The sequence below is a fragment of the Talpa europaea genome, assembly GCF_964194135.1.
Source record: "Talpa europaea genome assembly, chromosome: 16".
Lineage (NCBI taxonomy): Eukaryota > Metazoa > Chordata > Mammalia > Eulipotyphla > Talpidae > Talpa > Talpa europaea.
In genome coordinates, this window is record NC_140084.1 from 18,151,271 (window position 1) to 18,179,069 (window position 27,799).

Consider the following 27,799-nt stretch of genomic DNA (forward strand, 5'->3'; position numbering starts at 1 on the left):
GGGAGCCAAAATGGGGGACCCCACCCAAAGCCCACGTGTCTGCCTTTATATCCACCTGGCTGCTTAACCCCACCCTCAGGTCCCAGCCACCTTCCCTTGGGTGGTGATGGGATTTGGAGTTCCCAGTGTCTTTGGCTTTGGCCTGGGGTGGGGGTGGAGTCCACAAAGCCTGTATGGAATTAGCTTTAGGACATCCTGTTCCCCCTAACAGTACCACTTGAGGGTTGGTGTGGGGATTGGAGAAAAGGTCTTGTGCCTTTTAGGAGAGTGGTCCGGGAATGGGGGGCAGCCAGAGAGCCACCTGCAATCACTGGTGGGAGGAGGAAGGAGACAGCAGTTTAAAGAACAGTGTCCTGGGGTAAGTCAGAAAGGGGGTGATGGGCTAAGAGGGGGAGTGAGGAGGGGTTGGAAACCCCGGTGACTAGTGGGGAGTGTGGCCAGACTGGAAAAGACCAAAAGACGGAGGTGGTGCCAGGAAGGGGATGGGTATTGTGCATAGGCGAGCTGTCGCCTCTGCGGCTATGTTATCTCACTTCTTCAAGCAGGAAATACTCTGCAGAGCCCACCGCACAAGTGTGCATGGTCTGAGCTCTGGTGCCCAAGCATTCTCTGAAAATAAAGCCGGGCACCCCAGTGACTGTGCCTTTTGGCAAAAATGCTGGCCAGTGCTGGCCAAGCCCTGTTCGACCATCAATGACCCATCCCCCTTCCCTCCAGTAATCCCTATTGTCAGCAGATTGCTGGGAATCTTTTTTTAACCTATTTTTTACACTTTTGCACATACAAATATGGGCATCCTTCCTTAGCTGCGCTGAATGTTCCTGAAAAGGAATTGGAGCATGTCTTTTTTGGCTGTGTGTTACATCATATTGTGGATACAAACGGTGATGCATTGCCAGATGATGAAAAACTCCAACCACTTGCTTTAGTGTTGCTTAATACCCCTGAACAGCTAGAAACCGACCCATCATATATTTCTACATGAACCCAAAGCATTGACTATAAGCCTGTCTAATTATTTGGTGCTTTAATGAACTCATTATTGGGCATGTTTGTGAAAAGCACTGTAGTTTACTATAGGGTACTGATTCTGGATTGTGTGTGTGCATTTTTTTTTTTTTTGGTCCAATATCTATCTTTCAATTTCATGGAAATGACAAGAAAATGATCTATTAAAAATAGTAAAGATGCAGTCTAAATTGGGCTCTGACTGGTTGTTTGCTTCCCAAAAGCAAATCCTAGGATGCAGGAAATGTTACAGGTCAGGGAGAGGGGCACCCCAGAACCCCCAAACCTGCCTGCTCTAAATAGGTTCTGCCACCCGCGGCATTAAGACAAAACATATAGACCTTTAATGGAAAGGAACTTTAATACAATTAGTTTGCAATTCAGAAAAGACAAAGAATATAATTTCCAAATCAAGCACCTGGGTTACCCATCCCCTCATGGGCAAAAGTCCTGCCAAACAAGGTTGGCCCAGAGCAAGGCCTGAGAAAGCCTGCCACAAGTCTAAAGCACCTTCCAGCAGGGACCCATAGAAAAGGGTCAGAAACAGCCAGACAAGTCTGGGAGGAAAAGAGTAAAATCAAAATCAAGACAAAAAGCTGCCATTATTGTTAACCTCCCCACGGGTCTCTCACTCACATCTGTTTCAGCCAGTCCAGGACCAAGAGGCAAGTGTAATTTCTTCACATGTCTCTCTGCTCCACGCACCTCCTCCAGGTCTCCTTCTTGCTCTCCATCCTGCTTCCTTCCTTCCTCAGTCGCTTCTCCAGCTTCTTCTCCTCCCTGCTCAGCTCTACCCTCCTTTGGGTGGGGCAGGGAACCTGGCACCTCCCCTTTCCCTCGGGACCACCCTGTTACAAAAGGACTTAGTGAGGTGGGCAGGACACAGGCTGGCATGCACAGTGATGTCAACAACAGGAGTGCCAGATGTGCCCCTCTCCTGTTGCACACTGGTATACATCTCTAGTGTGGCACTGGCACCTGCCCATGAACCTCCTGCACCAGTTTGAGATGTAAGTGGTGCATTTTGCATAAAACATGTTTGGAATTCTGGTGGAAGTGGAGATAGTGAGAATTTGTATAGCAATGGACACATGCACGCTGTATGTGCATGCGCACATTCGGAGGTACATGCACATGTATGCACGCACCAACACACACACACACACACACACACAGTCTTCTATTTACATAAGCTGTTGTGGAGTTTTTCCCATGTCAGTACATAAGGATCTGTCTCTTTAATTTTCAGGGCAGACATATGGAGACACTGTTTTTGTTAAGTTTTATATGCATCTCGCTTTATTCAGTTGCATTCATAATTTAAAAAAAAGCTAACAAGTATTTAGAAGTTACTACATCTTTGTTAGTTAAAATTACCAGGCTCTATTTTAAGTGACATACATCAGGTGCGTGCACACATGCACATACATACTCACACACCCAGTCCTCATGAGAACACCACGTGAAAATGTGCATGGGGAGGTGAAGTGACTGTCGAAGTCACCTCCTCCAAGCTAGGATTTGAACCTGGGCAGCTAGACTTCGGACTCAGGAGGGCCTGGGTTCTTGTCTGTGCAACCCCAGTCCCAGGCCAGGAGGTAGTTTGGGATGAACATCATTGATGCCACAGACCTTGCTCCCTTGTTGATCCCACCCTGGGTATGGGTCTATCCTGTGTGATGCAAGAGCAGGTGTGGGCACATAGCCAGAGATGCCCAATGGGCCTTCAGTCTCTGCTGCTGATCAAATAGGTAACCACAGGGCTGGCAAGTGATTTCCTTCCTGTCCTCTTGGGGCTCCTGGTAGTGGAGGGGGTGGACAAGGGGTGGATGACCCCCTGCTGCTTGCTTGCCCAGAAGGCCTGAGAAGCATAGTGGCTTTTGCAAAGGGCTTGGCGGTGGCGCTGCCACTGTCTTCTTCCCTCAGAGGCCCCAGTGCACAGCAGGGAACTTTAACCACATACCAGCCCCCTCCTTGGCTCTGGGTTGGTGGCCAGGCAGCCCCTAGTATGCAGGGGACATTGGCCATTGTGCCTATAGCCCTGAGGGTGTGGTCAAGCCTCTTAGGAGATACCTAGAGAATGGAAAAGAGTTGTTCACATTTGAAATGGATGGATTGTCTGGTATGTGAATTGCAGCTTACTAAAACTGGTATATCGAGAGAGACAGACAGACAGACAGACACAGGCAGAGACACACAGAGACAGAGACATACAGGTGAAACCACCAGCGGATCCCAGATACTCCTGAGGGTATGAAATCTCCCAAGGCAGTAACCAGAGACCAGCCTCCCTGCCTCCAAGGACACCCACTTCTCTGATGGGATCCATGGTCCACAGACCACATGTGACCAGAAGAACCCCATCCCTTTGGAGACCTCATCTCAGCTTCCTTCTCCTGCCCCATCTTGCTCCCATGTTCCATTCCCCTTAGAACAATCCTCTCCTCTGCCCTCCCCAAATAAAATAACTGAACAAGAATTCCTGCCTCACGAGGGCTGGACTTCCAGGAACCCGACTTAAAAACAATGTGCAGAGCATTGCACCTGGCATATGGCATCTGTTCTGTAAGAGTTTTGGGTGATTGTTCAAACCTTTCTTTTTATCCCCATGTCTATAAGACCCACGAGGGCCAAGACCAAATATATCTAGCATAATGTCTGGCTAATGCTTAAAAGTATGATGTCTGTGTTCATGGATAAGACCCTCAGTATGTCAGTTCTTCCCAGCTTTCTCTTTAGATTCAACTCAGGCCCTATCATCGCCCCAGCTCGTTATTCTGTGGATATTGACAAACTGATTCTGAAGTTTTTAGGGCGAGGCAAAAGACCCCAAGGTAGCCAACACAATATTGAAGAAGAATAAAGTCAGATGGCTCGCCCACTTCCACACTTCCTATAGAGAGTTATCATGACAACGAGATATTGGTTGAAAAATCAGACAATAATTAGATTCGTGGAACAGGACAGGGAGCTCAGAAACATACCCACACAAATTCATCAACAGTGAAACATAGGCTCTTCTATGAAGAAAGCTGAGCTTTTCATAAGTATGACAAATAGGCCATTGCTTGCCAGGGAGAGGGAAGTGGTCAGGGTGATGTCATGGAGGTGACCCTTTGTGGCTGATGTAGGTGGGTGGGTGCCTGCAGCCCTCTGCTCAGGCAGGGCTGGCTTCGGCGGATACTGCCTGCCTTGAAGTGGAAGATGGGCGTGACTGGTCAGAGCTGCTTGCATCCTCGGTGTGGTAGTTGATCTGCTCAGTCTCCTGTCCTTTTCTCACATGTGCTCGTGTTTGCATCTCTCTCTCCCTCCATGTCTGCTGTCTTTCCCCCTTTCTTATGAGTGGAGGCACCCAAACAGGCTGAGTTCCTATCTGTGGGTGTGTTGTTGTCCTCTGTCCCATGTCCAGTTGCGTGTGTTCCCTCCCTCTCACAACAACTATTTATTGGGCTCCACTGTGTATCACCGCTTGGCCAGGGGTGGGGATACAGTGGTGAGGAAGGTGTGAGGGAGAGAGCTATGTCTCTGTTTCATGCTGTGGAGGAACATGAGGAGTCTGTGCAACAGAGGGCCTGAATAATTTTCTGTGAGTGTGATGGTGATTGAGCTGAGCCTGGGGCAGGCTCAGCTACCCAGGCGAAGAGCATTCCTAGCAGAGCCGACCACATGTGCTAATGTCCTGTGGTCAGACTGCGTGTGACCCATGGAGATTCTGAGATTTGGCTGGTGTTCCTGGGGCGTGCAGAGCAAGACACACATTTGGGTAGGCCTGGCAGGGTGGGCGCCAGGCCTTGGTTCTTAGTACTGTAGGTGGGAAGGTTTGAAGCTCAGGGGTGATGTGAACCCACATGCATTTCATAAAGATGCCTCTGGGGTCACCTCTGGCTACTGCAGTAGACTAAGCAGGAGATACTTTAGTAGACCAAGCGGGTGGTAATGGTGACTAGGATTATAGTGTTGATTGTGGGAATGGATAGAAGTTCACAGATTCTGGGGGAGTCCAGAAGATAGAATTGATCAGACTTGGTGATTGTGTCATTATCTGAGAATTTTTTCTTATGTCCATGTGACAAATTTTTATTGTGTTCCTGTAAGGAAAAAAGCTTACATTAAGTCCATGCACAGATTCTCATAAATATTTCTATGAGGGAAAGAGAACAGTTAGCTAATCATTATACATCTAGATAGGAAAAAATTGGCATCCAGTCCCTAAACATCTTAACTGGCAGTCAACTGGCCGGGTTACTAAATTTTGAGAACAGATATTAATCCCCTTAATTCAGCCTAACAGCCAAAGCCCTTATCAGCAAAGTTAATTTCCTCCTGGGAGGCTGTGAATTCCAGCCCACACAAAGGAAGTGTCTGTGCTTTGTTGTTTGCCTTTGAGGAGTAAAGATAAAGAGAGTAGGTTTTCTGGGTTGGGTGAAGAATGGGGATATGGCCTCCCAACCCTCTGAACCCCACCCACCCCCAAATTAGTGACATCATCCCTCTAACAAGAGACTACCCATAACTGATGAGCATTTTAAAAACCATTTTGAAGCACAGGACCGTGGCAAAAATCTTACGGTGTTTCTGTGTTACCATTCACTCGGCTTCGCCTGGTGCTGACTTCTCTCATAACCAGTCACCCACCCTGGCACAATAGGATTAAATAGACGCCAGACTTTGAGTTTCACCATAATTTCCATGTTCTCCGTTTCTGGCGTGATATTTCCATGGAGCTTGATCACTTGTATAGGTGTGTGTACCCGCCACCACGCATGGGGTGCAGGACAAGCGCTGTTCATTTCAAGTCTCTGCACATTGCTTCATGCTGTTGTCCCCCCGGCTGTTTCCAGTCTAGTTAGACACCCCCTAATCTCAGCTCCGCCCCTCCGCCTGCCTGCCCATGTCACCTCTGAAGGCTGCCAGCCTTCCCTGCCATTTAGGCCCTGACTCCACAGAGCTTTGTGCTCTTTGCAGGCCTGGGTCTTCTGCTTCCTGAACCCTGGCCAAGACAGAGGCCCCCCTCCCTGCCCTCTTACTTCCAGGGACAACTTTCTGCTTGTTTCTTAGTTCAGTGCAAGTCCTGAGATGCACATACCAGGTCGCCTTTTTTTTTTTTTTTTTAAGAAGTGGGGTACTTGGCCTCCCTGGTGGTGCAGGCGATTGAGCACAGCGCTGTGAAAATGTCTGCAGCCTCTGCAGTCTGGGTTCAATCCTGGCCTGCGTGGAGCTACCCACATGGCATGGCAGACCTCTCCTGTCTCACCCGCTGCTCCCCTCAGCAGTGTATTTCAGTCAGTCTGCCTGTTCTGCTCCCCACTCTCTCTGGTGACTCTTCTCACCCTCCCGTGCATCTGGCCTGTAGCCCAGTTCTTGTATAAAAATAAATAAATCTAAAAAAAAAGAAGCAGGGTACAGGCCACAGTCATGGGGAGTGAGAAGATTCACCAGAGGGAGTAGGGAGCAGAACAGGCAGACTGACTGAAATACACTGTTGAGGGGAGCAGCGGGTGAGGCAGGAGAGGTCTGTTGCTCCATGTGGGTTGCTCCCCAGCCGGCCACGGACAGCTTTGCAGTGCTGTGTTCAACCCCCTGTGCCACCAGGGAGGCCCCAAGTTCCCTTTTGTTGCAAGTGACAAAACTCATTTCATACTAACCTCAGCAAAAGGAGAATTTATTGGGGCATGGAAGTAGCGTGTTCTAGGGCAGAAGTGACTTCCAGGCTGACTGGACCCAGGGATTCAAGCAGTGCTTGCCCATGTTTTATTAGCCAGGTGGCAGCAGTGGGGAAAGTTTTATGGTTATCCCAGGAGGATGCTGACAGGCCCAGCTTGGGCCATTTGACTGTCACTGCTGGGGTGGACACCTTGGTCAGTCTGTGTACTCTCTGACCCCTCTTTGGCTGGTTGTGGAGAGAGGTGTTGAGGGGGGATTGGCCTCATCTGAAGCATGTGGAATGGCCCAGTGTTCACAAGAGGAGGAGGGGGGGCTTGTCCAGCCTGTGTCTTTGTGCCAAGTCATTCTCTGGGAGGGGTCGGGTGGCCATCCTGAGGGGAGAGTGGACTCCTTGGGTCTGATGGCCTTCTTTGGGCTTGGCTTAGGTGGTTTCCTGTGGGCTTGGGGTTCCCCTGAGGTTATGTGACCATCCTAAGATGTGCAGGCATGTGAATGTCAGCTCATCAGCTCCTGTTACTTTTCTTTCAGTGGATATCATGGAAATAAAGGAAATCCGCCCAGGGAAGAACTCTAAGGACTTTGAGCGTGCAAAGGTTGTCCGCCAGAAGGAAGACTGCTGCTTCACCATCTTGTATGGCAACCAGTTTGTCCTCAGCACCCTCAGTTTAGCTGGTGAGTGGACAAGCATATACTTCTTTCTCTCCCAGTGCCTTGGTTTTCTCTCCAGGGGGTTCTCTAGTACCAGAATGCTCTCCCCTGTCTACCCACTAACATGTTTGGGACATCAGGATTTTGAATCCTAACCTTCCCTATTTCTAGCTGTGTGGCTTTGGGGAAGCTGCTTAACCTCTCTGGGCTGCAGTTTGCTCAGCTGTGAAATGGGGAGACTAATGCATATTGTTGGGATATCTTGTAAGGAGTCTAGTAGGGCTCATGCTGAGGGCTGAGGACAGGTAATGTTGGTTATGCAACAGAGCCTGACAAACACTGTGCATTCAACTTGAATGACCTCAAGTGACTGAAATTTTATATCACACACACATGCACACACATCTCGCCGTGAGCTTTAAGGAAGAGCTGGGGAAATGTTCAAGCTCTTTAATAAGGGACAGAAGCTCAGCGCTGCCTTCAGGTCCAGACCCAGAATTCGTATACTTAGAAATGTATGTACAAGCTATGCCAGGCCCTGCATCTTGATCATTAGCATAGGATTAAAAGCTAATACTCAGAAAAATAAAAAAATCACCCACTGGTCACCTGGCTATAGATGGCATGTGCGTGTGTGGCTTCAGCACAAAGAGCAGGCCTGGGCAGTGTGGAGTGTGATGGAGATGCCTCCTCGGTGCCCTTCTGCAAAGCCAGAAACTGGCACAGGCCTCTCCCATGGCTGGGATGCATGCAACTTTTCTATTCTCTTTGCAGCTGACTCAAAAGAAGATGCAGCCAAGTGGCTCTCCGGCTTGAAGATCTTACACCAGGAAGCAATGAGCGCTTCCACGCCCACCATCATTGAGAGGTATTGGTGTTTGCCTGTTTCTCTCTGTGTCTCCTTGCTCATTCACTTATCCTCCTGCTCAGCCCACTTGTATGAGGGAAAGTAAAATGGGACTTTGCATCTTTGAGGCTGTTGAGTGCCCATTGCAAGTAGATGCCCTGTGGTGGCCGTGGACTCACTGCAGGGTCATTGAAGGGCTTGTTGGGGTGAGGACTCGGAGATCCCTCCCTCCTGGATTGAGAAGGGCTCTCACGGTTCCGGGGGAGCTGGTTTGTGAATTTTAGCCTCTGGTTACACCAAGCACAGCACCCTCGTATCCCCCCCTTTTCTTCCCAATTTTGGGGATTAACACATATTGTCAGAAGCCATCATCTGTGTAAAGGATGCTGGGGCCTCTTGGCTCAGTGGTCATCTCCGCCACATGGCGGGGAGCTGCTCCCCAAGTTAGAAATCGGGTAAATCCTTCCTACTTCCTATTTCCTATTCCCCTTCCTTTTTCAGCTTTATTTGTCCCCATGCCATAGAAGCCATTTAACTTGCACTATTTTCTCTCTCTCTCTCTCTCTCTCAATGTCTCAACTCTCTTCCCAGTTGGCTGAGAAAGCAGATTTATTCCGTGGATCAAACCAGAAGAAACAGGTGAGATTGCTTCACATTTCTGGATGACTGTACATGCCTGTTTTTTTTTTTTTTTTTTTAAGATTTATTTATTTATTTATACAAGCACTGGGTACAGTCAGAAGCGCGGGAGGGTGAGAGAATTCACTAGAGCCAGAGCGGGGAACAGAACAGGCAGAAGGACCGAAGCACACTGCTGAGGGGAGCAGTGGGCGGCAGGAGAGGTCTGCGCACCATGTGGGACCCTCCTCCGGTGGCCGGGAGCAGCCGGGGATCGAACCTGTGCTGCAGAGGCTGCGGGCAGCTTCGCAACCCAGCGCTCAACCACTGTGCCACCAGGGAGGCCCCATGCCTGTTTTTATTCTCTGAACCTTCCAAGGGGCTTGGTGCCTGTTTTGGGGTGTGGCAACATCCTTCTGAGGTCAGGTTTGTCCCCCAGAGGGCCAGGCCCCCATGCCAGGTGCCCCATGTTGAAGGCGACACCATCTCAGCCCTGGGGAGCCTCATTCCATGGGAAAACTCTGTCAGCAGAGGTGACTTCTCTCCATGGTCACTGGGACCTGGTCATTAAGGCCTCAGCTTCGCACCCCTGGTGTCCTGAACAGGTAGTAAACAGGAGCGGGACCGCAGGCACATGAAGCAAGTTACATCACCTCAGTCATAAGAGATTCATGTGACAGCTTGTGACTCAGTGTCCTTGGCGGGTGCCCTTAGTAGCGCGTCTGGAAGAGGGTCCCCATCAGCACACATGGCTCTATGCCTGACATTGTTGGACAAACCTTGGATGGAAGCCATGTGTTTCCCTGATGGATGAGAAACCATTTCTTCCTCAGTGGACTTGGAGTTCTTCCTGGTCCTTAATCACCCCCATAAATGACGCCACTGTGACACCTTGGGTCTCCTTTTTGTGAAGGGGTGTGAGCAGGATACAGTCATAGAGGGGAGTACCTGCATGACATGTTTTCTGGAGTAGCATTTTGGCAGCTAGAGGCAGACATGCTTTCTCTTTCTACCTGTGGGGGAAGAGCACCTGTCTCCCCGCACCCTGAATCACGAGACTCTGACCTTTGTCCATCTGATGGATGAAAGAACACTGCTGAATTTTGCGTCAGCGTGCCTTTATTTGTAGGCGTGGGTGACATTCTCTCCTCTACTTTTTTCGTTTGTAGCTTAGGATCCAGTTCTTCATAAAACAATAAGGATGGCGATTTATTGAGCACTCAGTGTGCCAGGCACTGTGCTAAGCACTTTGTAGTCCTGGTCCCACTTTGGCCTCACATTTCAGACCATGTAAAAAATTTTTGGGTGTTTTTCTTGCCATCCATCCTGCCATAAGAGCTGTTGGTCTGGTGTACTAACTAATCTCCCCAGCTGTCCCCTTGGATTTAGAGTTTGTGTGTCTGAAGGTGCCTTTGTGTTTTGCTCGCCCTGCCTGGGGCTCTCCAGGCATGCCCGGAGGGATGGTCTGAAATAGAACGAAGAGCTATGCAGTGGTGACCCCTTAGCACTGTGTTTAAATTGGCCATGGGCTTCCTCTGGGATGCCCCATCATCTGCCTTTCCCCCTCCCTTCTCTTATCTTATCCACCTTCACTGTGTGGCCTCCCACCCTGGGCTACCCGTGGGGACGGGATGAGTCCCGTGTGGGAGTATTTTGCACACACTGGGCCCTTTCAACCTCAGAGGGGGTGCCTCCCAGGAGCGTTTCCTTTCTGTGCACTTAGAGGTGACTCATGGTTGGGGTTGGCACAGGGAGGATGCCTGGAGCCCTCCTGGGCCCCCCTGCATGTGCACTGGGCCTGGCTTTTTGATTGGACTCTGAGTCTGCGTCTCCTTCTGTCAGGACCTGGAAGCTTCCCTCTGGGTCTCAGGTTGAGCACAGATTCTCACCAGTCCTTTGTAGAGATGGGTCTGGTAGCTGGTCCCAAGCCTGTGGCAGAGAGGATGTCTGTTTCTGGACTTGACTTCTTGTTCTGTACCTGCTCTCCCTGCCTGTTCCCACCCTGCCTCCTGTGGGCAGAGCCCTCTGCTCCATCAACACGGACAGGACCCCGCCTTTCCCCTGGCTCTCGGAGGCCTGAGGGATTTCTTCCAAAGGAACTTTGACCGAGGTGCCAGGGTGAGGGCACTACCTTCTGTTCTGCCAGCTTCCCTGCCTTTCCTGCCGCCTACATTTCCTGCAGGGAAACAAAGGAGCTGCAGAGCAAAGCAGAGACCCGGGCGACAGGAGGCAGCTGGGAGCTGGCACAGTTCCTGGTGCTTTCCTTGATCTGAGCATCGTTTTGCTTCCTAACATCTCTGCAGGGTCAGGGTCAGAGGCAGCCACTGGTGGCGACTGGCTTTGCAGCAGCCACTTCATGGGGAATCATGGGTTGCTCTTGGGGTGCACTCAGAATAGGGTGCACCTATGATCTTTCCATGAGAAACAACTTTTCTGCAGCAGCCAAACTCCAGGGTTTGGGGGTGGGGGTGGTTGGGCATCACTGTTCCTACTTGATGTCCAGGTTTCCTTTTTTTTTTTTTTAAATATAAATCGTGCTCTTGACTGGGTCCAAGAAATCTTCCCTTCCCAACCCTGACCTGTGACTAAAAAAATTGATTTGTTTTATGCCTTGCTCTTTGCTCCCTGTGCAGGTGACACTGAATTTGCATGACCGAAGTCAACTTCCCTAATTTCCCTTCTCCACCTGCTGGGAGCTGGACTGGGCCCGTGGGAATGGGCACAAGGGTGTCATGGACGATCACTGCGGCCAGACACAGGACTTTCCCCCCATGGGTCGGGGGGCTTTAGCTAGAGACCTGCCGTGCTTCAGCTGACCCCTTGTGGAGCTGTGGGGGCCCTTGCAGAGGCCTGAGGAGAGGCCAGAGGATCAGTGTGGACCAGTTTTTGGATACAGGCTATGACCTGGGCTGGGACACCTCTTTACCTGCCCTGCCCTGGACAGGCATGACGCTGCTGGCCCTCTGCCAGCTGAGGAATCAGAGTGTCTGTTCTGTTTGGGTTTGGGTGTGAACATAAAGCCACATAGGAGGTGGGTGTCCGGAAGAAAGGGGAGGGGAGTGTGTGGGAACCCAGAACTACCTTTATTGGGGTGCTCACTTCCACTGTAGGTGGGCCGTTAGACCTAGGGGGGTCCAATATCCCTGTGTTGCATTCTCATGGCCCCAGCCCAAGATCTGCTCCACTGATCCCCCCAGGCAGCTGCTTCAGCTGGCAGCACCCCAATCTTGTTGTTCATGGATGTGGGGAGGTTTCTTTGCCATGTTCTGCATGGAAGTTCCCTGGGGAACTCTGACCTCTCCTTTGGTGGTGGACAAGCCCCTGAGGGGTCACCAACTTGGCCAGACCCTCTCCCTGTCTTGTCTTACAGCTCCAGCCCCCACCCTCTCCCTTTCTCTGCCCTGGCCAGTATAATTCTCAGAAGAGGGTCTTCGCCAGCGCCATTTAGACCATCAGAGCCCTTTTGTCCTGGGAAATCCCTGGGTGCTGACTCGAGGCAGTGGTGGGTGGTGAAGCATCGTGCAGGTGAAGGTCTCCCATGCTAGAGAGGTTGTTAGACCAGAAGTAACAAGGTAGCATTAGGGAAAGCAGCTGGCCAAGTCCCTCTTGCTGTCTTGGGCAGCTGTGAATGTAACGTGCTGCTTCCTCCCCTCTCCACCACCACCTTGGTTCCCCAGCCCTAGGAGTGGGTCTCATGCCCTTGACCCAGAGTCCCTCCTCTCTGTGCCGTTTATGCCATATCCCGGGGCACAGTCAAATCTGTGGTGGTTACAGGCAGATCTGAGGCAGACGCTCTGAGGGTGACACCTCCATGAAGCTTTGAGCCTCAGTTTCTTCACCTGGAGAATGGATAGCAGGCCCCCTATCAGGTCGTGAGTGTGTGTGAGTCCCCTGGAACTGTGCCGGCATTGAACGTGCTCTTGAGGTTTCATTGCTGTTGCTGTTCTTATGGCTGCTTATCCTCGGTGTCTGGATTGCTTGCTCCCTCTCTCTTCTTGCTGCCTGACCCAAGGGAAACCCACTCATGAAGAGCTCCGTGCAGGTCAGATGACCGCAGTTTTGGATTTGATTCACGTTCAGGCTCTGCCTCTGTCCAGTGTGACCTCGCGCGCCCCTCACCTCCATGCCTGGCCTGAGCCCTGAGGGTCCCATCAGGGAGGGACTAGGTCCCGTGATTGCGTGGACAACACTCAGGGCAGCGTGAGGCACAGTCGGTGCTTAAATAAGGTTGGCTCCTCCCCATCCCCTGCCTTCGGCAGTCAGTGACCTCGCCTGTCCTTGAAGCCCTGTGGCTTTGAACCCATGTAACGTTTCTTTTTTTTTTTTTTTTAAAGATTTATTTATTTATTTATATAAGCACTGGGTACAGTCAGAAGCGCAGGAGGGTGAGAGATTTCACCAGAGCCAGAGCGGGGAACAGAACAGGCAGACTGATGATACACTGCTGAGGGGAGCAGCGGGCGGCAGGAGAGGTCTGCGCGCCATGTGGGACCCTTGCTTGGTGGCCGGGGATCGAACCGGTGCTGCAGAGGCTGCGGGCAGCCTCACAACCCAGCGCACAACCGCTGCGCCACCGGGGAGGCCCTGAACCCATGTAACATTTCATAAGTGCCAAGATTACCTGGTCATCTGGTGCCATGTTCTGCCCATCTGTGAGTCTCTTGGGGATGGGTATGCATGGCTGTCCCGGAAGGTGGAGACCAGCCTTGTGCATGGGGTGTCGCCTCCACCTGTTCCCATTGGTGCCCACTAGGCCCAATTGGCCTGGTCATCTCAGAGTGAGGTGCCGAGGTGATGGCTGATGGGAGTGGCTTCCCTTCCTCTGATGAAAGGCCTGGGGGCTGATGGGACTGGGGTTCTCCTCTTTTGCAGTATCAGCCTGCGAGAGTTGAAGACCATCTTGCCCCTGGTCAACTTCAAAGTGAGCAGTGCCAAGTTCCTCAAAGACAAGTTTATGGTAAGTTTCTCAGCTCAGCCTGGTGATTTGGTGACCTTAGGGGGAGAGGGGTGTTGGTTTTTGATGGCATCTCCCACGTGAAGCTGCCACGTGCCTTGGATCCCTGCTGCCTGGTACCCAGGAAAGTCATTTGCCTCCAGAGCGCTTGTTAGTCCAGACAGGGTCAGGCGACGAGCTTAGGACCAGGTTCTCAAGCCCAGCCAAGCACATCACCTAAGGTTCCTGCCTGGCCGGCCTTCCCTCACCATCCTGCTGGCTTCCTTCCTTCTGGTTCTGGAGCAGATGTGTTTCTTTCGGGAGATATTATCAGCAGTTCCTTACATCGGTTGTCAAGGACATGGCCTTTTGTTTGCAAGTCCCGGTGGCATCGTCAGACTTGACTTTCCTTCCCTCCACCCGTATGACCCCTCCCCCACCCCATCCAGTCTTCCATCCACCAGCCCCGCCCCCCCATCATTTAATTGTTGCTGTTCTTGTGTAATGAAGCTGTTAGTGGGTCCAGCGCAGGTGGAGTCCCGCTCCATGAGCAATGGGCCAGGGCAGGTGAGTGGGACTTGTCCTGGGTGTGCAAGGACAGAGGGGATGCACAGGCACTGTTTCTGGTTCCCAGAGAGATGCCCACTTCTGTCAAGTACTGAGCATCCTTCCAGCCCAGCAACCCCAGTGGGGGCTCACACCACCATTCACAGACCCCTCTGCTGGAAAAGCTCATTCATTGTACTAACAAGGTCCCAGCAGAGTTAACCCCTCTCATGAGTGGGAAGCCTACTCTTGTTCTGCCCCCAGCACTCCAGCTAATCCCAAAACAAGGCAGAAAAAGGAGGGATTTAAGAGAGATGAAGAAGTGCTTACCATTGAAGCACACAGTTGGAAATGTGTTGTTTATGCAGTAGGCATTTCATGGTTGGGGGTCAGGAAGTCCTGGGAGGATAATGGTGGGTCTCCCCTCTTACAGGTGAAATCATGGAGGTCTGAAAGGGCAGGTGCATCACCCAGAGCCATCCAGCCTTTGAGGGGACTGGCCTTGACTGCAGTTGAGCTCTGTCTAACCCAAAGACTTGGCTAGTTTCCTACATTTTTAAAAACCACCATGTGCTGGCGAGCAGACCTCTCCTGTCTTGCCTTCTGCTCCCCTCAGCAGTGTATTTGGTCAGTCTGCCTGTTCTGTTCCCGTCTCTATCTCTGGTGAATCCTCTTACCCTCCCACGCATCTAGCCTGTACCCCGGCTCTTGTATAAATAAAATAAATCTTAAAAAAAAAAAAAAACCCAACAAAACCACCAGGTGCATAGACCTTGTAATATGTTGGAGTTCTGCTTTTTGGCTCTTGGGGCTGAGTCTAAAATGCTTCCCTTCTGGGACTCGAGGGAAGGGTCTTACTTACCTGTGGGGTCTTTGGGGAGGGAGTAGGTTTGGGCACAGTTTGGGTTCAGAGGATGTCTGCTTGATTTTAGGTCATGTTGTAGACGCACTGTTCTGTGTGTATAGCAGGGAGGAGGCAGCTGGTGGTGGACATTGGAACTCATGTGGTCACTTTTTTTTTTGTATTTACAGGAAATTGGTGCCCACAAAGATGAGCTCAGCTTTGAACAGTTCCATCTCTTCTATAAAAAACTAATGTTTGAACAGCAGAAATCGGTAAGAGTATGCTTAAGCAAATGGTCAGTGATGCTTTGCTTTCCCTTGTTTCAGTCCGTTGCAGAAGGAAATTTACTTTGTTATTAATAGCAACCGTTATCCGCGGGGTTGAAGGATTATGTATGTGCCTTCTTTTTGTACCTTCATTGATATGTTTTGTGAGAATGTGATTTCTGACAAAGATAATAGGCTCTATCAAATTAAATGAATATGTGCATTTATTTTGATCTGATGGTGGTGTTTTGGGGACCCCGTGTAGAGAATGAAGGCCCTGGGGGCTATGAGTATACGGGCAGATGGGCCAGTACAGCATTGCCAATACCAATGCCAGCGCCGAACCTGGAGACTTCCCAGTGTCTCTCGGCAGAGGAGAAGCTGGTGAGCTGTGTCTGTCCACAGCGTGGCGTGATGTGGCATGATGCCACTGGCTAGCCTGCTTCAGCTGTATCTCTGTGACCTAGACCACAGGCATGCTGTTTTGAAGAGAAAGCCAGCGCAGGTGTACACGAAGAGCTAGGTCTGATTGTGTGTTAAAACAACAACAACAACAAAAACAGAATATAATGACCCCTTTTCCTCTTTTTTTAAAAAAATATTTATTTATTTATGCATACAAGAAGTGGGGTACAGGCCAGAGGTGGGGGAGGGGGGTTAGAGGATTCACCAGAGACAGAGTGGGGAACAGAACAGGCAGATTGAGTGAAATACATTGCCGAGGGAAGCAGCAGGCAAGTCAGGAGAGGTCTGCTGTGCCATGTAGGTTGCTCCCTGGCCAGGGATTGAACTCAAGCTGCAGTGGCTGTGGACAGCTTCATAGGTTGCATCTTAACCCCTTGCGCCACCAGGGAGGCCCTCCTCTATGTTTTTATGAGCAAGGAGAAAGTGTGGAAGAGCCCACACTGTATTCAGTGCTGATGCTGTGTGTGTGCTGGAGGGGGTGGGGACAGTGTGCAGGAGAGGTGGCTCACTTTTCTCTGCAGCTCTCCGTTTACTCTGTTGTTCCAAGTAGCACATTAATTTTGTGCTTGAAAAAGTCCTTGTGAAGCATACAGCTTAAGAAGTGGGGTTTGGGTGCAGGGCACGGGCAGGGTGGCTGGCAGGCAGCATGCACTGTGCAAACAGGAGCTGCTGTTGTTCTGTTGGGAGAAGAGTGTTGCAGGTGCAGAGGGCGACCGGAGCATTGCTGTGAGCTGGTGGGAAGGGCTAGCGACCTGCAGCCACATGCATCTGGTTTCAATAGCTTGCAGGCCACCCCGGGCCAGCCGCTGACCACACACAGTTTTTACTCTTCTCCCCTGTGCAATGGGTGATGGTTCTTCCCCTGCTGGGCTCTTGACAGGAATGAAGGAGGGCCTGGGGATCTCCGATGCTGGCATTTTTAAAGGGATGAGCGTGAAAGTAGCTGGAGGATAGTTATTAACTGCTTTGTGCACATGGGGCTGCAGGTATCCGCCCGGACAGGGGGTCGATAGGTGATCCCTGGCCATGGGGTTGGGAGGTATCTGAGGTTGAGAAATGGGAGAAGCATTTCCTGTCTGCCTAGATTGTGGGAAATACATTATTTTACAGAATAAAAAACTCAGTGGTACTGTGTTCACCTTTTTACCCTGTAAAAATTTGTTCTTAGTTGGCCAAGAGTAGAAAGATTGTGGGCTTGGGAAATTGAAAGAACTGGATTCTGCCCCAACTTGACCTCTAACTGATCTAGTGATTTTGGGGGAAAGTCATGTTTTTCTTCCTCACTTTGCCTCCTCCATAAAATATAGGTATGTAAATCAGGTCATCAGTTACAAAATGTTTTATAACAGACTTTAAAAACGGAGCTATAATTGACATATGACATTAGACGCAGGTGTACAGCATAACATACTCTCTGTAAATATTATATAATAATCACCACCCTCCATCTAGTTAACATCCATCCCTTCACATAGGTGTTAAGACTATGCGCCCCGACCCTCTTTTTTGTGAAGTTTAAACAAAACACTCTGCTGCATAGAAAAAGAGCGAAAGTGCCTTTTTGGTTAACACATGTGCCCTGCATTATTGTCTTCCCTTGAAAACAATGACAGTGTTTTCATAACAGTGTACCCAGGAAATCCAGACAGTTTCTGTCTTATGCTGTTGACCCGGAGTAAGAACACTTGATTCACCTAAGATAAGTTGCTGCAGATGATAGCTTTTATAATCATTTGCCTTACGTTTCAGGGTGCAATCTCTTCAGACAGAGGACAAGCAAAGTTTGAGACTAGTTTGTGCAAAAGCTGTTTCACCTGGCAGTGCAGGTTAACCAGAGATGGTCTGTTCTTGATAAAATTTCATGTCAGCTCTATTTCAACGTGTACTTTGTTTTTTATTTATTTTCATTTTTTAAAAATATTTATTTATTTATGCATACAAGAACTGGGGTACAGGCCAGAGGTGTAGAGGGGGGAGAGAATTCACCAGAGGCAGAGTGGGGAATAAAACAGGCAGATCGACTGAAATGCACTGCTGAGGGGAACAGTGGGCGAGACACAAGAGGTCTGCTGCACCATGTGGGTAGCTCCTGGCTGGGGGTTGAACTAGTGCTGCAGAGGCTGCGGATTGCTTCATAGGTTGCGTCTTAACCCCTTGCGCCACCAGGGAGGCCCTCAATGTGTACTTTAAAAAAAATAATTCTTTTGAAGGTGAGTGCATATGTGTGTATACATGAGAGGGCAAAAAAGCAAATTGAGTCAGATTTCTGCAGAATCCCTGAACCCTCTGGGATCCTCTCAGGATCCTCTCAGGGAAAAATTTAGTTGCTGCTGGTGGCCAGGATGGTTGTAATATTTAAAAAAATGAATTGCTTACATTTGAAATTTAGGAGATTTCATATGAAGGTTCAGATTTTTATCTTCTCTAGGGAGAAAAATAAAGATCTGGCCACATACAGGTCCTGAGTTGCTCATGGCGACAGCCTTCTGAGTAGAAAGGAAGCAGAAGCCCTCTGGTTTGCCCAGCCCCAACCCCACCCAGCTCCCTCTACTAATTTAAGTCGCCTCTCTGGCCACAAAGACTGTTTGGTCTGAAGCCCCTGCTGTTCGTCCCTGCAGTGCATGACTATGCAGCGTGGCCGCTGTGTATTTTAATTCATCGACATGGAATTTGGGTAGCCCAGTCCCAAGCTCATAGATAAGTACTGGTCAGTTAGAGAAACCTCAGTGGTAAATGCCCCTCCTCTGCAAGCATATAATTTACTTCCTGAACTCCTCCCTGACAGCTGGGGCAGAGACAACTTGCTCTGTGCCCTTTGGGGCTCAGTTGGATTCTGCAGGCCCCTTTCCAAGGCAGGGGTGCTGGTGGCAGTTGGTACCCCCCAGGCCTAAATCCAGGGTACAGTCCCTGCCATCAGTAGCTGTTGGTGTGAAGTGGCCACTTCCTTCTTGTGCGTGACCACCTTCTTCTGCTGCTGCTCTTGAGCCGTCATGTTTCAGAAGTTGGGCAGCAGTTGCCAGCAGTTGCTGGCAAAGCCAGCAAGAGAAATTGCAGGGTGTCTTGACAGGATGGGATGTGCCTACCTTGCTCTCAGGGCAGCATTATGAGTGTAGATCATGCTGGGTGCAGTGCTGCATTCCCAGACTTTTGATTCTCCCCTCAGTGCTGTGAGCAAGGTTCTAGTACCATCCCCATTTTATGGATGTGGAAACTGAGGTCTAGAGGGGTTCCTCACTGAAAGTCATGCAGTTGGTAAGCTGCAGAGCTGGAATTGAATTCTCCTTTGCTCACCTTTAGTACCCAGCCACTGATACGTCTTAGCATTTTAAACCTTTCTTTTTTTTTAAAAAAAGATTTATTTATTTATGCATTTATGCATACAAGAATGGGGGTACAGGCCAGAGATATGGGGGCTGAGAAGATTCACCGGAGACAGAGTGGGGAGCAGAACAGGCAGATTGACTGAAATGCACTGCTGAGGGGAGCAGCGGGCGAGGCAGGAGAGGTCTGCTGCGCCATGTGGGTAGCTCCCTGCCCGGGGATCAAACTTGTGCTGCAGTGGCTGCAGATTGCTTCATAGGTTGTGTCTTAACCCCTGTGCCACCAGGGAGGCCCTAAACCTTTCTTTCAAGGGAAATTTCAACCATGTCTACAGCAGGGCTAATAGTATTTATAAGCCCCATTATCACCTACCAGCCTCAGGGCAACCAAGTCATGGCGACCTTAGTCCATCTCTGCCTTCACTCTCTTCTGAGTTGCAGCCAACCTCAGACACTGTAGTCTTTTGTTCTTAGTTTAATTGAATCCTCAGCTTCTAATATACATTTAGCTGCCTCCCTGCCTACCCAGTGACTCCCCTGTGGTTGGTGGAGGCTGGGGGGTGAGGCATTTACAGGCTAAGTGTGAGTGAGGATGACTGGCTGCTGCCAGTCCAGCTCTTGCTCTAGACTTGCATTTCTCTCCTGCAGGATGAGGGGGTTGGGTCACCATTGATTTACCCTCTGATTTCGGGTGCTCTGCTCTTGCTGCCCCTGGAAGTTTACTGTGACAGTGCTTTGGGCTCTACATCTGCCATGTATTGCTGCATAGCAATATTGCCCCAGACAACTGTTCCCTTAATTTCTGGACCAGGCATCCAGGCATGGCTTAGCGGGGGCTTAGCTTTGGGGTCTTGCAAGGCTACACTTAGGATTTCAGCTGGGGGCGTGGTCTCAGTGGATACTCACTGAGGGGATGCTGCCTCCCAGCTCATGGGGTTGTGGCAACTTTCAGCCTCTTGCACTTGTAGGTTTGAGGGCTTTAGTTTTGTCTAACTGGTGGCTGCTTGCAGGCCATCCATACGTGCGTGGGGCTCCCCTACATGGCTGTTTGTATCCTCAAAGCCAGCAAGACAGGTCTACAATCATATATGACATCATCATGTCATCACATGCACATAATTATGTGTGTCACATCACTCTTGCAATTTCCAGGGACGGTGTCAGGGAGCACACCATCGCTAGGAGTGGAGGTGTTGGGGCTGTCTTACAAGTCTGTGCACCGTGGGTCCCTGTGAACCCAAATCATGAATGATGTCCAGTGCAATTCAAAGAATGAATTCGAATCCCTTCCCAATTGTGCAAAGTGCCAGAAAACAAACAACCCCTCCAACCCATGCTATCCTCTCGGAGTCAGCATGATGCCTGCTGACATAGGAAATAACCTTACATACACACATACTTTCACACACACACACACACACACACACACTCACACTCACACACACACACACACACACACGCACTTTAAGGAGACATTCCTCTTCCCTTTTGCATTCATTTTAGCTAAGTGCAATATTATATGTCCTGACCCCCATCTTCTCTGTTATATGGGGCTCACAGCACCCACCCTAAATGCTTGTTGCAAAGATGGAAAGAGCTCATAGATGCCAGCTACCCAACAGAGGTGGGTGGCCCTGAGAACATGACCTTAACCATGGTTGTCAGCCACAAGGCAGGGTCAGCCCCAGGGTAAGGGGCGGCAGCTGACTCCTGCTCTGTGCTGTTTCAAAAAGACCAGCTTGGCCAGAACCAGTGAGTTTCCCAGTGTCCTGGCCTCTCTCACCACAGTGGAGCAGAGGATCTGCAGCACTTACAAGATACTCATTTTTCAGGTTTGAATATATTTTATTATAAGCTGCATAAAGCTGGTTTGTTATATTAAATTTTGTGTACAAGTTTAACATTATTTGGAAGTGTGATGGGACAGTATATAAATGCAAAAGCATATAAATGGGAAGAAAACCGAAGTGCTTAGGACCTACCTGTGATCATATCAGCGATGGTACCGTCAGTGAGAAGTTTAGTGTTTAGTCTTCCAGGTTTTAGATGGTACAACTGCGTGTGCAAAGTGAGTGGTAAGGTCCTGTGATGATGTGGTGATTACTGCAGATTATTCTGATGGATGGGCCCAAGTTAGCAATGAATCTGTTTGCTTTTCCATGTCTGCACTTTTCCCCATTGGCCTCCCAGAAACAAATGGGCCCGATGATCTGCTGAGCAGAGCTAGGTCATCCTTCATTTCCTGGGGTCCAAAGACTGGTGTGTCCCAGGCAGGGCCAATGCCTACCTTACTGGGCATGTGCCAATCCCAGTGGTTAAAATCATCTCCCTAGGGCCTCTGAGTGCCCTCCCCCTACAGGCCCCTGTCCTGGAGAGTCTTGGAGGACCCAGCGGGGGTCATTTATGCTACTCTTACATACTAGCTTGGCCTCTGGCCAGAGAGCATGAGACATGGCTCTCCCTGTACTACGGCTGGCTCCCAGGAGTGCATATCCCCCAAATGGCCTCCCTGCGCTTTTGGAGGGAGATGCCAGCTAGACAGGCCACAGAGTCTCGCAGCTAGATGAGAGGCTGGCATTCAGGGGAGGGGGCTGGCATTTAGAGGAGGGGGCTGATATTCAGGGCTGGGGACTGGTGATACCTTTCCAGTCGGGATGGTATCTGATGCCCAAGGACAGGATGTGATCTCACTGCCAGAAATAGATAAAGATGAGGGTTCTGGGGATGGAGGTAAGGATGGTCCATAAAGTCATCTTCACTTCTCACCTCTGTTCCCCACGGGCCTCCCCACACCATTGAATTCTGCCACGATCCTAGTATATTATCCAGCAGGGTGCTCGGTGAGAACTGAGCAACCAGGTTTGAATCCACTTGGGTTGATCAAGTGGAGGGGACCAGGCTGTCCATTCCCTGCCCTGTTTTGTACCCCAGGGGAGGGAGAGCGATTCCCTCAAGGACAATCCCAAGGCCCTCTATCAAGGGCCTTCCAGTGGATTCTGGGGGTGGGATGACCTGGAGGAGGTGTGGTGGAGGGGAGGGGAATCTGGGTCTTCCTTTTGTGGCCCTGATTTGGGCGCTTCTCTACAACTGCAGCCCCTTCTCCTCACAGCTCCCTGCTTGGCTCAAGTTGGTGCTTTTTTCCTGTGTGTCAGTGAAAGGGAAGGATGGGACGGGCTCATTTCACGGACCCCTTGGGGTGCAGCATTGTGGGCGGGCTGCAGATATGGCTTTCTTCAGTTGTAAGGAGCCCCATCTTTGGGCTTGGGAGGGATCTGGCCTCCTGGACCATCTGCACCAGACTGAGTGGTGACATCAGTGCCAGATGAGTCTGAGTAACAGCATTCACTGCCGAAAATTCCCTTTTTAAGAAATAAATAGCTGTGTTGTACACTACACACGAATGGAAGGAAGTGCTTCTGAATTTTTCTAAGAGTGGCTCTTAACCTTTTTGGGTGATCCACTTCTTGGAGTTGCTGATTAAAGCCCTGGATCATCTTTCTAGGAAAAAAAGTCATGCATCTGAGCACAGCCTCTCACAGATCTCCCACTGCTTCTGGGGACTGTGGGTTCCCTTGCTAGAATGTTGATTTTCCACATCATGCAAGAAGTTTGGCGAGAGGCCTGGAGAGTTGAGAGCAGGAGTTGTGCAGTGGCTGCATGTCCCTTGCGCCCCGAATTCTTCAAATGCTTTTCCAGGTCTCACTGGAGATGGTTAAAGTACTGCTACCTAACCGGAAGTGAACATAGTGTGGATGAGTGTGTGTCTGTGTGTGCAAAAAGCTCAGTTGGTGTGAGTGGAAGCTGGGAGGAGCTCCCATCATCATCATTTCACCCGTGGGAACATAGCAGGCCACTAAGAGGAGGGTTGATTCTTCTTGAATTTGAAGAGCAGAAATGAGCTCTTTGACATGTAAAGGATGAGAAGTGGGAGGTGAGGGTGGGGTGGGGCATGCAGGACAGGTGTGCATCTTTTGGGGGGTGCCAGAGCTGTTGGAGAAGAATTTGGCAAATCTGTTGGTTCATGAGCTCAGACCTGCCCTGTGTCCAGGCACTTTCCTGTCTCAAAATCAGTCCGATGGAAATGCTGGCACGAGCGGAGAAAGATGAAAGGATACAAGGCCGTTCTTGACGAAACTGGGTTGAATAGCATGAGCCTGGGACATACACACCGTGGACTATAATTTGGTTTTTAGGAAGTGAGGCCGGGCAGTGGAGCTTGCAGAAAATGAAGGAAAGCTGGAAACAGCAACGAAATGTTGAGAAACTTGTATGTGATACATGAGGAAATCTGACTAGATGAATATCCATAAAACAGGGCCTCCCCTGGTGGCGCAGTGGTTGAACGCTGGGTTGTGAAGCTGCCCGCAGCCTCTGCAGCGCCAGTTCGATCCCCGGCCACTGGTGAGGGTCCCACATGGCGCACAGACCTCTCCTGCCACCCGCGGCCCCCCTCAGCAGTGTATTTCGTCACTCCGCCTGTTCTGTTCCCTGCTCTGGCTCTGGTGAATTCTCTCACCCTCCCGCACTTCTGACTGTACCCGGTGCTTGTATAAATAAATAAATAAATAAATAAATAAATAAATCTTTAAAACAAAAATATATTAAAAAAACCAAACCAGATTCTAGGACACTTATTAGATGATCAAATGATTGTGTCTCAGGAAGAAGCCCATGAAAGGGATGAGGAAGACTTGCACATTTTTGCTTTCTAAGATTTGTTTATATTAGAGTCTTTGCAAGCCGCACAGATTGCAATGATAATCTAACAATGACAAAAGTCTGTTCATTTGTATCAAGTGGCTCGACCTGGCTAATGTTCTTATTGTGTGTATGTATTTCTGTTTTCTATTTCAGATTCTGGATGAATTCAAAAAAGATTCCTCTGTGTTCATTTTGGGGTGAGACACCTCTTCTGTGTAATTGCTTTTTGGGGGGACTGTGCCAGACACTGCTGTCCTCATGGATCTTTCCAGCCAGCCAGCTGGCCCTTGGAGGACCCCCCGTCCTAAGCAGGCTCTCTGGGGTCCCTTTCTTGAGAGATTGGCCATCGCGAGCCTCTGGCCTGGATAAACATGAGCAGCAGTGATGGGATTTGTGGTGTGCAGGGAGGTGGTCTGGAAACTTCTGTAGGGAAACCTGTATACTTCAGGGCCTCCTTTCCCAGAGTGGGCCAGGGTCATAGATTTTTACAAGGCCATACTTCCTGGGGTGCTCCTTAGCCTGAGGGGTGTCCCACACCAGCTGGGGGCCCTGAGTGCAGGTGACAGGGCCCCACTCTCAGTCTAAGGTGTCAGGGCCCCTCTTTGAGTCCTTCTGGGTCAAGCACACCCTCTCTTTCATCTTCATCTTTCCACTGGCTTGCCTGGCACCTGACGCGGTGGTAGGGGCATCTCAGCTGTCCTCTCTAGGTGGCAGAGTGCCCTCCCTTCCCCTCTGTGGTGCGTGTCCCTGTCTAAACGCTCTCCCTTTCCCGAGGATAGCAACACCGACCGGCCGGATGCCTCCGCCATCCACCTGCACGACTTCCAGCGGTTTCTCTTACATGAACAGCAGGTGAGAGGAGGGTAGGGTTGGGGGGATGGCCGGCATGTCTTACCTTCTTCTGCCTGCCACGCACCTTCACCTGGCTGCCTGTCCACCCGGGACAGCTGTGCTCCCCTGTGTGGTGCTGCTTTGGCATCTCCGACTCTGGAATGAGTCCACATAACTTCATACTAACCCCTTTCCAGGCCCCTCAAGAATGGGGAAGAGTGAGGAGGCACCGGGCTGGGTGGGCAGGAAGGTGGGCATCTGCTCCCACTCCCCCCTCATCTTGTCTCAGGTGCCACTTCTCCAGGAAGTCCTCCCTGACTGACAGAGGGTGTTTGACAGTGGGGAAGTTTCTGACATGGCAGGGTCAAAGTCGTGGGCAGTGGTCCTCCTTCATGCTGCTATGCCCCCCCACACTGGGCTTGTCTGGAGATATTCTTGGTTGTCGCCCTGGGGTGCTACTGGCATCTAGTGGATAGAAGCCAGGGATGCTGCACCACATCCTGAAATGCCCAGATCCCCCAAGAAATGACCACCCCCACATGTCCATAGTGCAGCGGCTTAGACACTGAGTTAGACTGAGACCACGCTGAGAACCCTGAGCAGCTGTGTGACCTTTGGCAGGTAGGGTGACCTTTCTGTACCCCAGTTTCCTCTCTTTCTGTGGGGATGAGCGCCCTGCTTCTCAGAATTGTCTGTGAGTATGTGTGACGCACACATGTGGTGTGTATTTAAAATGCACGGTTATAACATCAGACTCTCCTTTGCCTTTGTCCTCAGTTTTTTTTTAAAGATAGACTTTATTTAGAGTAGTTCCAGGTGTTCTACAGTAGTACTCAGTTCATCGTTGTGTGGCCAAGTATCTTAGACCTCACAAAGGTCTGAGTGATGCACCTGTCACCTGTTGCTGGGATTAAGTGTCAGGATCTTTTGCCAGTTTCGTCTCCTCCACTCTCCACCCTCAAACCTGCACGTATCCTCAGCCTCCCTTCCTCCTTCTTTATTTCTTTGCTGGAATATTCTAAAGTAAAACCCAGGCTCTATGTATCATTTCACTTGTCAAGACTTCACTCTGTCTCTTAGAATAATAGACTTCTTTTTCAAAAGCTGTACCCACAATGTATGTACATCGTGCACAATCAACTCTTAATTTCTTACTGTCGGTTGTACACAGCTGGGTTCAGATTTTATTGACTACAGAGAAAATAATGGACTGAGACAGCCCTGTGTGGGATCCCAGCTGCATGGAGGGCTGCATGAACACTGTGGGTGTGTCACAAGTGTTACACTTTCTTGGAGACAAGGAACCTTCTCTCTTATAATTCACCCCCTTGCGTTGGTTAATTTGATTTCAATGCAGAATCGTGGGCTTTCCCACACTGGCCCCTTTGCTGGGCTGACTCTGAGATGGGATGTGGGGCTGGGTGTTGGGACTGTCCCCTCACCTGTGGGAGTTATCACCTGGGCAGCATCAGGAATAACAGGACATGGTGTCCAGGGTGGGAACCCTGGGGTCTTTGTCTTCCACACCCTTAGTGTTACACGTACCCAGTGCCCTGGGGGTACTGGCAGGAATCAGGGCTAATGTCTCAGACACATGTTTGAGATGATAGAAGCTCATGGGTGAAATCATTCCTGTAGTACTAGGTGTGGGGATTGCTGCAGATTTTCTAGAAAGTTCATTGGCAATTAAAGTGAAAACTTTAAAAAATAAAAGATGTATATATTTGAGGAAATAATTGCCCTTTTAGGGTGCTAAAGAAATAATTACAGCATTTACAATAGAAATAAAAACACAGACGAATCTGAATTTCCATCAGGGGCTGGTTAGATAGGCTGCCTCACAGCCCTGGGACGGATAGGCGATGCCATCCATGGGTTAGGAGGAAGACCCCAGAACGGGTGTGCCTGGGATGTCTTGGGCTCATCACTGGGTCAAACTTTATAGCCACTTCAAGTCTCAGTTTCCCCATTTACCTAACCTGGAGAATCAGATCTTCAAGCTCCAGCCCAGAACCTGGCAGACAGCCTGTACCCCGGTTGACACTCACCACCACTGACTGACTGGTGGTGACTGATGGTGACTGACACTCTCAGGGTTCATCAACACTCTCAGGGTTGTTGGTGTCTAGTGCAATACCCCGGGCAACTGGACACATTTTTTTAACCCTCCAGAATATTCCTATTTCAAACTCTTGGGCTTTACTCACAACCAGTCTAGTTCCAGGTTCTATTATCAAAGTGCCTTTCAATAAATGCACAGGCTTTGCAGGAGAAGGGAGTAAGCACTGCCTTTTGGGAGACATTGAGGTCTGGCAAAGCATTTGCATCCAGCATCCTAGAGTTTGAGGTTCATAATCCAGCATGCAAAGATTTTTAACACCTCTGTATTCAAATGAACTGGCTGTTCCAAGCTTTTTACTTTGGGCCCCCTATCCAAGTGATCTGCACGAATCCTCAGCAAGACTCCTTGTTGATTTGCACCCATGCACCAGGGCGACCCGTTCTTTACCTCATTTATATCTGTCCTTACACGACTCTCTCTTTAAACATGCAGGGCTGACACATGCCATCCAACTACTCACATATCTGGTAGCACATTTGCTTTCATTGTTCATAATGCTAGAGGTTTTAGAATATTTGAACTCCAGAAGGCATTAACGTTGAAGCTGGGTTTCCAGTTTCTATCCCTTTGCCTATGAATATTTGGGGTTTTAGGGTTTGGAGAGGGAAACAATTAAGTTATTTCATTTTTTCTCTCTTAAGGGGCTTCTGAATTTCTAAGAATGACAAGCTGTCATTGAGCTGGCCGCATGTATTTCAGGCATTTGCAGCTTCTGAACAGCGTGACTTGGCTGATTCTGTGAAATAAAGACACATGATCAGCTTCTGTGTCAGTTTTCCAGACTGTAATTATTTGAACCTGACTCTGCTGCCTTCTAGCTTTGTGAACTTGGGATCATCCTGTGATGTTCTTAGCCTCTATTTCCTCATTTTAAAAATGGCAGTGACCCTATTCACATGCAGAGCTTTAAGGACAAACACAATAAGGAGGAGGGTGGTCTGCCTAATAAGCTGCCTTAGTCTGAGCACTTTCCATGAATCAGGGGC

At 49.8% G+C, this 27,799-nt stretch overlaps 1 protein-coding gene across 1 annotated transcript in view; it reads left to right on the plus strand.

Moving 5' to 3' along the window:
- PLCG2 (phospholipase C gamma 2) overlaps nucleotides 1-27,799 on the plus strand; it is a gene marked incomplete at its 3' end in the record, with an annotated part of 131,541 nt that overhangs the window by 41,853 nt on the left and 61,889 nt on the right. The window contains exons 2-8 of the mRNA XM_084257077.1: nucleotides 7,201-7,344; nucleotides 8,095-8,188; nucleotides 8,759-8,806; nucleotides 13,658-13,742; nucleotides 15,297-15,380; nucleotides 24,014-24,057; nucleotides 24,640-24,712. Of these exons, the coding sequence (XP_084113203.1) occupies nucleotides 7,201-7,344; nucleotides 8,095-8,188; nucleotides 8,759-8,806; nucleotides 13,658-13,742; nucleotides 15,297-15,380; nucleotides 24,014-24,057; nucleotides 24,640-24,712 (572 nt within the window). The remainder of the gene's footprint in view (nucleotides 1-7,200; nucleotides 7,345-8,094; nucleotides 8,189-8,758; nucleotides 8,807-13,657; nucleotides 13,743-15,296; nucleotides 15,381-24,013; nucleotides 24,058-24,639; nucleotides 24,713-27,799) is intronic.